General features: G+C 39.3%; 1 protein-coding gene across 1 annotated transcript in view; it reads left to right on the top strand.

The window, feature by feature from the left end:
• The first annotated feature begins 4,746 nt into the window (after positions 1–4,746).
• USP14 (ubiquitin specific peptidase 14) overlaps positions 4,747–15,359 on the top strand; it is a 54,925-nt gene continuing 44,312 nt past the window's right edge. Inside the window, exons 1-3 of the mRNA XM_045850217.1 lie at positions 4,747–5,100; positions 10,819–10,964; positions 14,122–14,154. Coding sequence (XP_045706173.1) covers positions 5,085–5,100; positions 10,819–10,964; positions 14,122–14,154 — 195 coding nt within the window. The 5' untranslated portion in view covers positions 4,747–5,084. The remainder of the gene's footprint in view (positions 5,101–10,818; positions 10,965–14,121; positions 14,155–15,359) is intronic.

Genomic DNA, 15,359 nt, shown 5'->3' with positions numbered 1-15,359 from the left:
TTATTTCTGAAAGAAACCTTTGGAGGGTCAGGATAACAAATCATTTACTTCTTCTGTTTTTGGCTCATTACTAATTGAACTTAGCCTAGAAGACAGTTGTATAAACATGAGTGCACCTTGTATTTGTTCCGTTCTAGACCAGCTATATTTGGCCATTATTCCTAACATACATGCACTCAACTAGCTATTTAAATCTTAGAACACTGAGAGCACTTAGGAACAGATATTATAATTTTCCTTTTATGAGTGAAAAAACTAAGCAACTAGGAGTTTTTATCACTTGTTTTAGGAAAACTTAATAAGCCTGAACATTACTTACAAAAAGAGTTAAACATTTGCTTGGCAGAGACTGCTGGTTTTCCACCAAAATCCATTTTCTCCCTCTTGCATATCAATAGAATTTAAGCCTGAATCCCTCTGCACTGTTAGAGACCATATTTTCCAGACTTCCACGCAGCTAGTCCAGGAACTGTTTTCACCAATGAAAAGTGAATGGAAGTGAGTCGGGCACATGTTTCCAACTCCTCTTGCTTAAAAGGAAATTGCTACCATATAATTTTCCCCTTTTGTTAAAAAAAGATTCTGTTTGTTTTTAGAGAGAGGGGGAGAAACATTGATGTCTGAGAGAAACATTGATCAGTTGCTTCTCACATGATCCCAACTGGAGACCTGGCCAGCAACCCAGGCTAGGGCCCTGAGTGGGAATCGAACCAGCAACCTTTTGACTCTTGGACCAGCACTCAATCCACTGAGCCACACCAGCCAGGACTAATTTTTCCCCTTTAATTTTTTCATCCTGTGGGCTGAAACCCAGATAGTCCTGCAACCCATCTTCAACAAGCTTCCTTAAAGACTTGTTGCTCAAAATTTCCTGAGAGCCTGTCAGTATCTAAGACATCATCCCAGAACTACTGATTAAGAATCTGCATTTTAACAAAGTCCTAGGTGATTCACATTTGCTTTAGTGGATAACAGGAACTTTATGGATGGAATGTTTCCTTTGAACAAATTTATGAGGCAGAGCCATTGCTTTCCCTAACTGATCCATAAACTACTAGCAATTGAATTTTGAGGCCTCTTTATTATAGCAGCATTGCATTCACCCTAATTTAATTTGTCTCATCTGTTGACTGAAACTACGTTATGCATTCATTTAGGAAGTGCTTCTTGAACATAGTTTGTAGGTAACAAGTACTGTGCTAGGTTTCACCACACGCACACACTTTGGAAATATGTGACCTGTCCAGAAGGTATCCAGCCATGTAATATGAAAAATAGAGACAATTTGGGACCCCACACAGTTCTCCCAATGCCATCAGCTGTCCCATTGTATATTCCTGAATCTCATCAACGGCTGAAATCTCTTCCTTTTCAAAGGTAATTGTAGTTTCGGGAAAAGCCAGAAGTCTAAGGGCGCCAAATCTGGGCTGTAGCAGGGCAGAATCACCTGGGTGATTTGATGTTTCATCAAAAGACTCTGCATGAGACGGATGTGTGAGCAGGCATGTTGTCATGATGAAGCTGCCAATCACCAGTTGCCCATAGCCACGGCCGTCTGAATTATCCAGTAGTTTCTGTGGAGGAATGTTCAAACTCAATGCAAAATTTGATGCAGATTCGTTGCTCTACTTGCTCAGTTATTTGAATGTAATGGCCACACAGTACACATGCTCACTCAGAGGCATCTACTGGCCCCATTGACTAGAACAGTGAAGTTGTCCTTGTTCACGCATGTGCATTCCAGTCCACTCTCCTTTGCTGCCAGGTTATATGAATGTTGTGGAAATTGTTCTTGTTATATTAACAATAGTCGGACTTTTTCCAGTCAGAACTCATATATTATACATAAAATATTATACATACTTATACATATTTAAAAAGTTTGGATTATAAATATCTATATTTTATATATATTGTTTATAATTAAGTAAAGGGAAAAAGACATCATACTAACATAGGTGCTATAAGAAACCATAGTGACTATTTGCTGTTCTATTTTTTATATACTGTAGTAGAATGATGCTTCCCCAAACATACCCATGTCCTAATCTCTTGAACCTGTGAATGTTACCTCTATGCAAAAGGTCTGCAGATATGATCAAGGTATGAATATGAAAGTGAGAAGAGTATCCTGGATCATCCAGGTGGGGCCAATGTAATCACAAGAGGGAGGCAAAGGATCAGAGTGCAAGCAGGAGTTGTGAAGATGGAAACAGAGGTTGTACTAGGTTTGTCTTGCCCACTGCCAGGGGAAGATGTCTCTCAATGTCAGAGATTGGTGAAAAGGAAAGTGATTATCTATTTAAAAAGTTATACAGACTTAGAGTAATGATTTAATGTCTTCTTTAAAAATATTAAAGTTCTTTAGAATACCCACAAATGCACAGTCCTGCCTTCCCCCCTTTACCCAGTCTGGGGTACCAGATCTCAGGAAAAGAAGTAGAAGTCTGTGGTTCAGGCAGCTCCTCAGTTCTGGCACCATCAGCTGTGTCGCTATCTTGATCTCCGGTTAATCCAAAGCCATGTGGCACCTTCTCATAGCCTACCAGCAGGAATACTTTTACCCCTTTTCTTCCAGGCAAAGTCTCCCCTGCTTCCTAAGCCACATGGCAAAAAGGGAGCATCCTAAAGCTGCATGGTCCCAAAAAGCCCCAGCATAGCTGCCATGCCTGGGTTTAAATCCCAGCACCAATCTTCCTCTGCTGCACCATTTCTGACTCCTCCCACAATCAGTTACATCTGCCAGCATTCCGGTATTCTTCCAGCTTTACTGGGCTGCCATAGTGAGTCCGGGCAGGCATGGCCCCATGGCATGGAGCCAGTCATTTGCAAGCTTTTATGTAGGTGCTGTACCCAGAGGGAAGTGTCTCCTAGTTACATCCTGGGTTGAAGTCACTCTCATCTCCCTGGCTCAAACCCAAACCATGGACACAGCTATTTAACATATCTATGAAACTAGTTAAAGGTTATAGATATGTCAAATGATTGTTTTGGAGGTTGTCTGCAAAACTGTTGCTATTCAAAACAACTGTCAATGACACTGCTCCACATGTCCCACCCCCCCAGCTCAGACTTGTGGGGGTGAGGAGATATATATTTCTAATATTTCCTGGACACCCTGAGTTATGGACCCTGTTACAAATCCCCATTTGGGGTCCCTCCCCTTGGCTACACCCTGTTACAGTGCAATTGCTGGAATGGGCATGAGACAAAGTATGTAGGCAACTCCTAGGATCTGGAAAAGATAAGTAAAGAATTCTTCATGGAGCCTCCAAAGAGTGCAGTCTTGCCAACACCTTAAGGTTAAGATAAGACCATTCATTATTGGACTTCTGTCTGCCAGAATGTAAGATGATAAATTCGCATTGTTTTAGGCCACTAGCTGCAAGAAACTAATACATAGCTTTTCCATAGCTGCAAGAAACTAATACATAGCTTTTCCATTTTGGGCAGCCCCTGCCCCATAACCCAATGAGTCTGAGTGGGAGGCAGAGCCAGACATTCCTTTCCTTATCATTGGCCAATTATATGTCCTTGTTTGGGACATGAAATCTCGAGGGAGTGAGGTAGACACAGAATTAGAGTTTACGCACAGAGGTGGTGGCAGGAATGGCCAGACTCTTCCTGTGACATGACTTTGCCTGTTTCCTGGTGCCCATATCCCTTGGTTTCTATCCAGTCTCTATCTATGCTTGGTTTGCTGCTTTTCCTATTGATTCTGTTAGTTTACCCTATATTCAACCAATCAATTCCTTCTCTGGTTTCTGTTATTTATAGCCAAGAGCTTTGACTAATTCAGAGAGCCACGTAGTTAATGTGCACATATTTCCACATTCCTAGTAGATTCTCCATCGTATGACTGCAGGATGGTTGTCTGATTCATCTTCATATCCACAGTTCCATATTGAGTATCTTGCACTCAATATATACTTGTTGCATAAAAAGAGCAAACAGTTATAATGTAATGTTACTTGATAGAAAAGAATAATTGCAGGAGTAGGCTTTAGGAGTACATGAAAGAGTTAGCATTACATGAAGACTTTAAAGTTGAATGCAATTTCTGTTGACCAGGTGAGGTGGGTATATTCTAAGCAATAAACCCTAAGCAGTTTACTTTCTGATATTTAGCCACATTTTTATTTTATTTATAAACATTCAGGTTAAAATATTACCAACACATTATTTAAAAAAGTCAACCTTAAGCAAAAGTTTCTATCCACTAGACATACATAGACCAGGGCTTAGCAACATATGGTATGTGGGGCAAGGTTGCTATCTTCTACAATTCTCACTGCCATCCAGGAAGGCCAGCTATGTCGTTTTATTTTGCCTTTCAGTTACTAGCATCGTTCCACATCCTCATTTTACCCTAATTGTCTTCAGTTCAGATCCCCAGCTCCCCCACAAGGATAGAAGTTAGTTGCACCAAAGGTGGTGGGGTGTGCTGAAATCAAACTTGTTCATATTTATTTTTGGCACAAAATTCCTTAAAGGGCGGACAAAGCCATTTTCATTAGTAAGTAGACCGATCTCAGGTGTAGAGCAAAGGCTCTCAGCTCTTCGACTAGCCACATTATCAACAAAAATCCCTGGCTTGTACTGACCCACCGTTTCGAAAAAGGGGGAAAAGACTTAAAAAATTAGTCTCAAGACTGTCAAGTTCCTACACCACCTGAAGCCGGACTGGGCGGGGCCGGGCTCTCGAAGAAGGTGGGCGCGGGCGGCGGCGCGAGCAGTGCGCAGGCGCCCACCTGCAGTGGCGCAGGGGCTGCGCGCCCACGCCCCGCGCCCTCAGTCTCGGCCGCCTACGGCTTTCCAGGCTTCCCTCCCACCACCCCGGTCTTTCCACCCTCCAGGCCCCGCCTCGCCGCTGCGCTTCTCGCCTCCTCTAGCTCTGCGGGCGAACTGCGTGTTGCTGCGTCATCGCCAGTGGCCGGTTTGAATGAGTCTGTCGTCGCACTCGAGCTACCGCCGACACCGTGCCTCTGTCTTGGCTGCTGCCACAGCTTCTTCGTGTCCCTTTTCCCGTCGCCGCCCTTGCCAGGCCAGCCTTCCTGCGCCACCGCCTTCCCTCTCGTCCCGCCATGCCGCTGTACTCGGGTGAGCCCCCTCCTCGCCTTGCCTCCCGCAATCCTGCCCAGCACTAGGCCTCTGAGTAGGCCTGGCCTGCGGGGCGGAAGCCGGCTGAGCACGGGGCGGGGGAGGGGACTGGATAGGCGTGGGGAGGGGGGTGACTGCGGCGTGGAGTTGACCCTGGTCGCGTTCTCGGTCCTTGCCAGTTCCTAGCCCTGCAGCGCGAGGGAGCGCGGTCTCTTTGGGGTCGTCTGGTGGGTGCGGTTGGGAGCGGGCGTGGAGATGGGGGAGCTGCGAGCATCGGCTTCTGGGAGTGGTGACTCTGCAGAATAGTTTCTGTCGCTGTCCTAGTGTTCTGGGAAAGGTGAGGGTGTGTCCTGGAGCCCCGGGGACAGGGCTGCAGGTGTAGTGGGGGTTCCTTGTGTTTATTAGTGCTAGCTGTGGAAGGGCGCAGCAAGGAAGGAAGCCTGAAGTAAGAGGGTTGGAGGGACCTGGGATGCGAGATTAATCTTCATCATTCATGAGGATTTCTCTCAGTAGCTTCATTCGGTTACCCCTTGCTGCCTTTGGCTCACCCCCATATTTTGTACCAATTTCTGTTTTATCCCAAGGCAGCTTTGCGACTTTTTTTGCTTTGTTTTTATTTCATCAAACATTGTATTGCGTTTTTTATGTCCAAAGCAGAGTCTTTGCTTCGTGAGGTAGATAAATACCCATTTCCAGTGTTATTTCCTTTTTATTGGTGTTTGACGGGTATTTTGCATGATGATAGTCTAAGGGATTGGTGAGGGATCACATTTTTAGTCAATGAACCTTCCTGTTTCCTAGTCTGATTCCAGATGGCACCTGGATGAAAGGCCTAGGGGTTAGGCAGAGAACATATATGTACGGTCCATAGACACAGACAACTGTGTGGTGATGGCCAGAGGGAAGTGGGTGGGGGCTGGGTGGCGGCGGGGGCGGGGGAATGGGGACACCTGTAATAGTGTCAACAATAAAAATAAAGAAATCTTTAAAAAGGCACCTAAGATGTTTGTGGTGTTTGGCTATGGACATGGGATTCCTTGGCTATACCTGACTATCATAATTCCTTTATTGAAAATTCATCATTTTCAAAGAATTATATGAAACAAAAGAGGAATGTTAATCTCAAGGTGGGTTCTTGATGTTCTAGAATATTGAATCGAATGCTTTAATAATTTTGCTTAATATCTTTCAATAATTATTAGCAGTAGGATAAATACACAGTAATTAACATTAGAAGAATACTTGAAATATTTCATTTATGCAGTACAGAATTGAGGGGGTATTAAATAATGGTGAAAAATCCCAGTGTAGCTAATACAGGTAGACACACAGCACAACAAAACCAACTCCCCTGTTTGTTGGATTTGGTCTCTTGGTTGGATTCCAATTAGAGCACATATCTGGGCTGCAGATGAGATTCCTAGTTGGGGCTGGTGGGAGAGACAACCATTGATGTTTCTCTTGCACATCGATGTTTCTGTCCCCTTTTTTCTCCCTCCCCCTCTCTCTAAAAATAAGTAAAATCTTTTTTAGAAAAGCCTATATTTACTAAACTTTCTGTCTTAAAAGTTGAGTTCATTCTTAAATGTTTAATCAGACTTTTTACTCATTCCCAAAATGAGGGAATTGAAGTAGATTTCTAAGGTTTCTTCCTTTGACATCTCTATTGAGAATCTATATTTTTAGGTTCTGCAAAAAGCCCTGTATTAAAATAAGAACATTTTAGGTACTGTTTCATAAATTTTGGTAGAAAATTAAATATCCAGATTCTTAGGTGGTTAAGGTAAATGCCATAAAATTTAATGACCACTTGTGTGTCTGGCACAAAACGGGTATTTTTATATATGTTGCTTTTATCTATTTATTTTCTTGTTTTTGTATGTTGCTTTGTTTTAATCTTCAACATAATCCTGTGATACTGGTATAATTCTCTTTTATGGGCCAGCAAAAAGTTGAAGTAATTTGCCCATGTGATGGGCATTCAGATAGCTAAGTACATTTCAGATAGGCTTCTCTTCTCTTCTTCTTCCTCCCTTTCTTCCTCCTTCCCTTCCTTCCTTTCCCCCTTCTTCCCTTTGTTCCCCTCCTGTCTTGATTTTAATGAGAGAGAGAGAGAGAGAGAGAGAGAGAAGCAGCAAATATTCTTCCTGCTGCTCCACCCACTCATGCACTGGACCTGGACACCCAGGCCATGAACCAAACCCTCCCCCCCAATCTTGACTCATGGGGTTGATGTTCTAACCAACTGGGCTACCCAGCCAGGGTCCCTCTTCCTTAATTTCGGTAACTGTTTTTGGTTTAGTCTTGTCTTTTGCTTGTACTATTTTGTATGTTTCTAGCTTAATCAGTGATTACAGTTGCACCCTCTTCAAACTCCTTTTCCCTGCTGCTGCTAATCTGTTCAGACTAGACCCAGGTGGCCTTTATGAAAACCTTTTCGGGACTGCATATTTTCTATGACATTTTTGAATGTTTTTCTTGTCTTTTCCAGGAATGTTTTTATTTTTTCTTTTTCTCTGGCTAACACCTAATTTTTCTTTGAGTTTCAACTTGATAGTGATAAAAAGTTGATAGCAGTAACACAAAGTTATCACTTTTCCAGGAAGATCTTCCTTACTCATGAGGCATATTTCTGTGCTTCTGTATCTTTTATAATGTTTATATTGCATTATTCATTTTAATCTTTTCCCCTATTTCTCTCTTATTAGATTGTAAGTTCATAGCGTCACAGGGTCAATTTTTCATATTCTGATTTAAATAGTTGGAAATTAGACAACTGTTGTGAAATTCTCATTTTGAGGAGGTATAAAGTTTTTAGTGGAAACAAAGTGTATATCCTTGAGTTTACTTATTTTTAAGTATTTTAAAAATTAGCTCTTTTATGAGGCTAATTGAAAATATTTTTATTGTGGTAAAGTATATGTAACAAAATGAACTGTTTTAACCATTTTTAAGTGCACAGTTTTTGGCATTCAGTACATTTACATTGTTGTGCAATTGTCATCAGTATCCATCTCCCAAATGTTTTAATGTTTCTAAACTGAAACTCTATTTCTGTTTCCCTCATGCTACTTTCTGCCTCTATGAATTTGACTAGGTATTTCACATAAGTGGAATCAGACAATATCTGTCCTTTTGTTTCTGCCTTATTTTGCCTAGTATAATGTTTCAAAGGTTCATCCATGTTGTACCATTCATAAGAACTCCATTACTTTTTAAGGCTGAATAATATTCATTACACACACACACACATGCGCTCGCGCGCGCGTGAGCACTGCATGTTGTTCACCCATTCATCTGTTGATGGACACTTGGGTTGCTCCTGTCTTGGCTATTATGAATAATGCTGCTATGAACAAGGGTATAAAATATTAGTTTGAGTCCTGCTTTACCTGCTTTTGGGCATATACCTAGAAGTAGAATTGCTGGGTCATATGGTAGTTCTGTGTTTAATTTTGTGAGGTACTGCTGTACTGTTTCCACAGTGGCTGCACCATTTTATAGACTCATTAGCCATGGGCAAGTGTTGCAGTTTCACCACGTCCTTACTTATTTTCTGTTTTTTCTTCTTGAAATAGCTATTTGAATGGCTGTGAAGTAGGATTTATGTATTTTTTTAGTGGTTTAGTTATGTCTTTGAATTCTTAATATTTGACCATCTTATGCTCAGGAAACACACTTTAGAATGCAGAATCTATTTCTTAACTTGTTTTAAAAATGCTCCCAATTTCTTTTATTTTCAAATTACCTTTCTAAAACCTTTCTCCTCTCTATTCCAACAGTATGTAGATTTTAATGACTGCTTAATTAAATAAGCTTATTCTGAGGAATATTACAGTGTGATCATATTTTGCAGAGATTATTGTAGGATTGAGAAGACTTGAATATCTTCATTTTATTGATTATGATATTACAGTTGTCTCATTTTTTTTTCTCCCATTTGCCTCCCTCCACCCTGCACTTGCCTCCCACCAGCATTCCTCCCACCTGCCTTAGTTCATGTCCATGGGTTGTATATATAAGTTCTTTGGCTTCTCCATTTCCGATACTATTCTTAATCCCCCCACCCCCCCCACTACTTTGTACCTACCATTTATGCTTCTTATTCCCTGCACCTTTTCCCCCACTGTCCCCTCTCCCCCTCCCCGCTGATAACCCTCTGTGTGATCTCCATTTCTGTGATTCTGTTCCTGTTCTAGTTGTTTGCTTTTCTTTGTGTTTTTGTGTTTTTGTTTTTGTTTTTAGGTTCAGTTGATAGTTGTGACTTTGTTGTCATTTTACTGTTCATATTTTCGATCTTTTTCTTAGATAAGTCCCATAACATTTTAGATAATAAGGGCTTGGTGATGATGAACTCCTTTAACTTGACCTTATCTGGGAAGCACTTTATCTGCCCTTCCATTCTAAATGATGGCTTTTCTGGATAGAGTAATCTTGGATGTAGGTCTTTACCTTTCATGACTTCCAATGCTTCTTTCTAGCCCCTTCTTGCCTGCAAGGTTTCTTTTGAGAAATCAGCTGATAGCCTTACAGGAACTCCTTTGTAGGTGACTGTCTCCTTTTCTTTGGCTGCTTTTAAGATTCTCTCCTTATCTTTAATCTTGGGTAATGTAATTATGTGTCTTGGTTGTTCCTCCTTGGGTCCAACTTCTTTGGGAACTTTTTGAGCTTCCTGGACTTCCTGAAAGTCTATTTCCTTTGCCAGATTGGGGAAGTTTTCCTTCATTATTAGTTCAAATAAGTTTCCAATTTCTTGGTCTTCCTCCTTTCCTTCTGGAACCTCTATGATTGGGATGTTGGAACATTTAAAGTTGTTTCAGAGGTTCCTAAACCTCTCCTCATTTTTTTGAATTCTTGTTTCTTCATTGTGTTTCAAATCTTTGATTTGAATCCTGTTTTATTTTTCTTCACTGTTGGTTCCCTGTATATTTTTCTTTATTTCAGTTCTTTATGGCCTTCACTTCTTCCTTTATTTTGTGTCTGTACTCAGTCATTTCTTTGAGCATCCTGATTACCAGTGTTTTGAACTCTGCATCTGATAGGTTGTCTATTTCCTCGTTGCTTATTTCTTTTTCTGGAGTTTTGATCTGTCCTTTCATTTGGGCCATATTTCTTTGTCGTGGAGCACCCATTAGGTTGTAAGGGGTGGAGCCTTAGGTATTCATCAGGGCAGGGCTGTATATGGGGATAAGGGTCTCACCTCTGAGACCCTTATTCCCTCGAACAATGCTGCTTGCTCGGCTCTTGGCCCTCTTTAAGCAAATTGGGCTCTTCTGGTGCTGATTCCTAGTTGGGGGGGGGTTGTTTACATTCTTGGACCCTGAGGGTCTCTCCAACAGCTCTCCTGTGAGGCTGAGAGTTTGTCCTGCCGCCACAACCCCTGGTGGTAAAAACAGACAGAGGTTTTGAAGCTTTAGTTTCCCATGTTGGAACCCTGGGTTGTGCAAGAAGACTTGAATATTTACAAACTAGTTTTCTTGACATTGGTAAATCAACCAACTTCTCTTCAATGTTGGTTTCCTTATTTATCAAATGAGATGTTGGATTAGATATGGTTAAATTTTATTCAGGACCTACAGCATGCAGGTCACTCCTGATTTGGTATAGATAAGAATATAAAAAGGTGAATGGTGTAGTTTGACTTTAAAGAACTAGCCTTCTAATTCCGAAGTTTTGGTATTTTGTAAATGAAAAAATAAGTTATGGTTTTCATTGCAGTTACTGTGAAATGGGGAAAGGAGAAATTCGAAGGCGTGGAATTGAACACTGATGAACCTCCAATGGTGTTCAAGGCTCAGCTTTTTGCACTGACTGGAGTCCAGCCAGCCAGACAGAAAGTTATGGTGAAAGGAGGAACATTGAAGGTAAAACTTAGTCCATACTTTCATTATGCACTGTAACTACATAATTACTGAAATGGAGCACTTGAGGTTTATTTGGTGAGTGTGTAGTTATGGGATTACAACTATTCATGTTAGTGTAAGGAGGAACATTGTAGCCATTTCAAACATATAAAAGCATCATTAAATATTTTACTTTCAAATGCACTGTATTAATGAATACCTCTGTGGGTCAGGGGAGTGGGGCACTTTCATTTATTTGTATTGTTTGAGGGTTTTTTTCCCCCAGGTGGGTGTGTTAAAGTATTACTTTTATTTTTAGACTATTATAAATCTATATGTGTTTTCTTAGTAATTTTCTGTTATGGGGTGGGAAATTTTATTTCTGTTAAATATATGAAACAATATGGTAGATTTTTAAAAATAAAAGACTGCAAAATGTACATGCATTTGAATGTTGAGATTCAAAATGTTTCAAGATCTTTACCAATGCCCCAGTTGTGGAATACTGGAAAACTTAAGTTTTTCCTGTGGCCTTTCTTGCATCCAACCCATTAAAAAAGAGTCCCTTTATTTTAAGAGTAATTGCCATCTAACACTTGTCTTGTGATGGGAGAAAAAAACGGTTTGTTTAAAAAGAGAGGGAACTTAATTTTTCCTTTAGTTTCCTTGGAATGATCACATTGACTACAGTTAAGAGTGCAAGCTGACTAGCATCATTGAGGAAGGGCCACCTAAAAGACAATGGTATTTTCTTCATTGCTGTTTGTAATACTATACAAGTATAGTTTTTACAGAGTACTTTCTTCAAGAGTTAGATATGAGTCCTGGCGGTGTGGCCCAGTTGGTTAGAGCATTATCCCATTCACTGAAAGATTGCCGGTTCGATTCTCAGGTCAGGACTCATGCCTAGTTTGCAGGTTTGATTCCCTGTTAGGGAACCAGTGAGAGGTAACCAATCGGTGTTTCTCCCTCTGTCTTCCCTGCCTACTAAAAGCAATGAAAAATATGTCCTCAGGTGAGGATGAAGAAAAAATGTTAGATACAAAATGCTAAAGAGCTATAGTTAACTTTATTTTTATTGAAAATTTTTAAAAAATGTTTTTCTTTTAATTTTATTAATTTCTTTAGAGAGAAAGAAACATCAGTGTGTTGTTCTACTTATGTATGAATTCATTGGTTGGTTCTTTTCTGATTGAAACCACAATCATGGTGTATCTAGAGGATGCTCTAACCAGCTGAGCTACCAGGCCAGGGCCTATAGTTAACTTTAGAGATACGGGCTGGCTACCCTTATTAGCCAGGCAGTAAAACATGATGATGAAGAAACATCGTTTCCTCTCCAAGTTGCAGAGGTGTATAGGTAAAGCTGTGTATAGGTATAACTGAGAGATACTGCAGGTTTGGTTCCATATCATTGCAATAAAGCATGTTACAGAACTATTTTGGTTTCCCAGTGTATGTAAGTTCTATTTATACTGTATTAAGAGTGCAATAGTATTATGTCTAAAAAAATACTTTATTGCTGAAAAATGATAACCATTTCTGAGGTTTTTTGCTGGTGGAGAGTCTTGTAAAATATACAGTATCTATAAAGCGCAATAAAGCAAAGCACAGTAAAACAAGGTATGCCTGTATTGGTGGTGTACTGGAGAGAATTAAAGAAAAATGCTAATTAAATGAAACTAACTACTTATAGCTACCGCTTATTGAATACTTATTTTGTGCCTGGCTTTCCTTTTCTTTTTTTGTTCTCCACTGTATGTATTTAAAAATGATGAAAGTAAATGTATTTTATATATTCCATAAACGAGGAAACAGCATCAGAGCTTTAAATAAAATACAGTAAGATACCAAAAGAGCATGTCATTTACAGGTCAAGTAGATCTAGGTTCATTTCTCAGCTCTTTTGTGACGTTGGATAAGTAAGTTCTCTGAGGGGGCATATATTGTTATCATTATAAATGATTAGCAGTGGTTGCCTTTAAACTGAGAAGGCCTGGCTTGTATGGCTCAGTGGATGGAGCACAGGCCTGTGAACCAAAGGGTCACTGGTTAGTTTCCCAGTCAGGGCAAATGCCTGAGTTGCAGTCCAGGTCCCCAGAAGGGGGCCTGCGAGAGGCAGCCACACATTGGTGTTTCTCCCTCTCTTTCTCCCAACCTTTCACCTCTGAATAAAAATGAATAAATAAAAATTTAAAAAAAGAAACATGCAAAACACTGAAAAAAACCCCCCCATAAACTGAGAGGGGTCTTTAGGAAGTTAACTGTGCCACTTTGAAGCAGGGTTTCCAAAGAGGTAACTAGTGGCACCAACAAAAGGGAAGTAGGTTGAGTACCTGGAGCCTCCCACAAAAGGAACAGAATAATATAGAACTGACTTTATTCATGGACCAATCATGGCATTAAGGAAAAAAACCTTGATTTATTTGAACATATTAAAGTAAAAGTATTTGTTAATTGCTTCATAGATGTGACATTTAGTACTTGAGAAACATTTGTGGACACAGCAAGTATTATTAAGGCTTAGTTTGCCTTGGATAGTCCCGTTTTACTCTTCTGGTGTAATTTGTAATAGCACTTTCTCAAGAGTCTCCTGATTTGGATGATAAATTCTATAATTACCCTAATTATGTAAAACCTACTTCATGTTACTCTTCATTCTTGTCACCGAAGCTCTGCTGGTTCCAAATATGTAATGAACATGCAAAAAATCAGCATATTTCATTTGTCATCAATCAGGTGTTTTTACTACTTTTGGGTTGTCATTTTTACTGCCTTTTAGATTGTGTCTTATGTAAGTAGTTTAAGCAATTGATAGACTTCTTATCTTTAGAACTGCATTGTTTTTTATTTTAAATATTTAATTTATTTTTAGAGATGGGAGGGGAGGGAGAAAGAGAGCAAGCGAAACATTAAGGAGGTTGCCTCTAGCCCTGTGTGGGGACCTGGCCCAAAACCCAGGCATGTGCTCTGACCAGGAATCGAACCAGTGATCCTTTGGGATGATGCCCAACCCACTGAGCTACACCAGTCAGGGCTGCATGTATTTTCTTAAAAATACTTTTGATTACAGTAATTTAAATAAAATCTGAGAAAAATTTCTATTTGGAAGTGGCTTAAAATTAGTTTATTAGATTCTACAGGGTTATTAAATGTTTTTTATTTGTCTTTAAAACAGGATGATGATTGGGGAAACATCAAAATAAAAAATGTAAGTATTATCCTAAGAAAATTTCTTATAGTGCAATTTCCTAATATATCAAAATACATCCCAAATGCCTGTTTTCCATGTGTATATCCAGTTGTTCCAGCACCATCCATTGAAAATATTTTCCTTTTCCCACTGACTTGTGTTGGAGTCTTTCTTGAAAATCACTTGTAGGTCTATTTTTGGACTCTTATTTCATTGATACATTTGAGGAAACTTATATTCCTACCACATGGTCTTGATTACTAAATCTTTATAACTCTTGAAATAAGATAGTATAAGTTCTCCAACTTTTTCTTCTTTAAGACTATTTTAGCTCCTTTGCATTTCTGTGTAATTTTAAAGAAGTCTGTCAGTTTCTACAATATAGACTCCTGAAATTTTATTTGAGATTGCATTGAATTTGGGGAGAATGAACATAATGTTATTGAGTATTAAAATCCTTAAATAGGGTGTGCTGCTCTATCCATTTAGGTCTTTATGTTCTCTTAACAGAATTTTTTAGTTTTTCAGTTCAGCATAGAGGTTTTGCATGGTTTTTGTTAGATTCATGGAACTTAACGTTTTTTAGCTGTTGAAAACAATAATTTAAAAAGATTTGTTTTTCAGTGTTCATTGGTAGATTATAAAAATAAAAAAACAATATGTTTTCATCCTGTGACCTTAGTAAATTCACTTACTAGTTCCAGTAATTTTGTTTTTTTTAGATCCCATTAGGTTTTCTATGTTCATATCATGTTATCTGCAAATAGAGACAACTTTACTTCTCCTTTACAATCTTTATGACTTCTTTTTATTGTTTTACTTCACTGGCATATAAAAGCATAATTAATTCTATATTGACCTATATCCTATGACTCTGCTGATTTTATGTATTAGTGTCTTAGGATAATGTAGGTATCAACAACAAAGAAGGATTTATTGTTTCAGTTCTGTGGTTTTTACTTCTCTTTTAGGCTTGCTTTATTGCACTGGTTAAGATTTCAGTAGTATTGAGTAAAAGTGGTTGATAGTGGATACCATGTCTTTTTTCTAATCTTAGAGGGAAAGTTTCTAGCCTTAGCTGGAAGTTTGTTTTTTACAAAGCTTGTCATAGATTGAAGAGATTCTCTTCTATTTCTAGTTTGCTCTAGTTTTTAGAATGAATGCAAGTTGTATTTTGTTGAATACTTTTGTCATCTATTGAAATGATCGTTTATTTTTTATCC

The sequence above is a fragment of the Phyllostomus hastatus genome, unplaced genomic scaffold (genome assembly GCF_019186645.2).
Source record: "Phyllostomus hastatus isolate PE091 unplaced genomic scaffold, TTU_PhHast_1.1 phas_contig_80, whole genome shotgun sequence".
Classification (NCBI taxonomy): Eukaryota; Metazoa; Chordata; class Mammalia; order Chiroptera; family Phyllostomidae; genus Phyllostomus; species Phyllostomus hastatus.
Note: the sequence above shows the minus strand (reverse complement) of the source record. Positions and strands in the feature narration are given on the sequence as shown.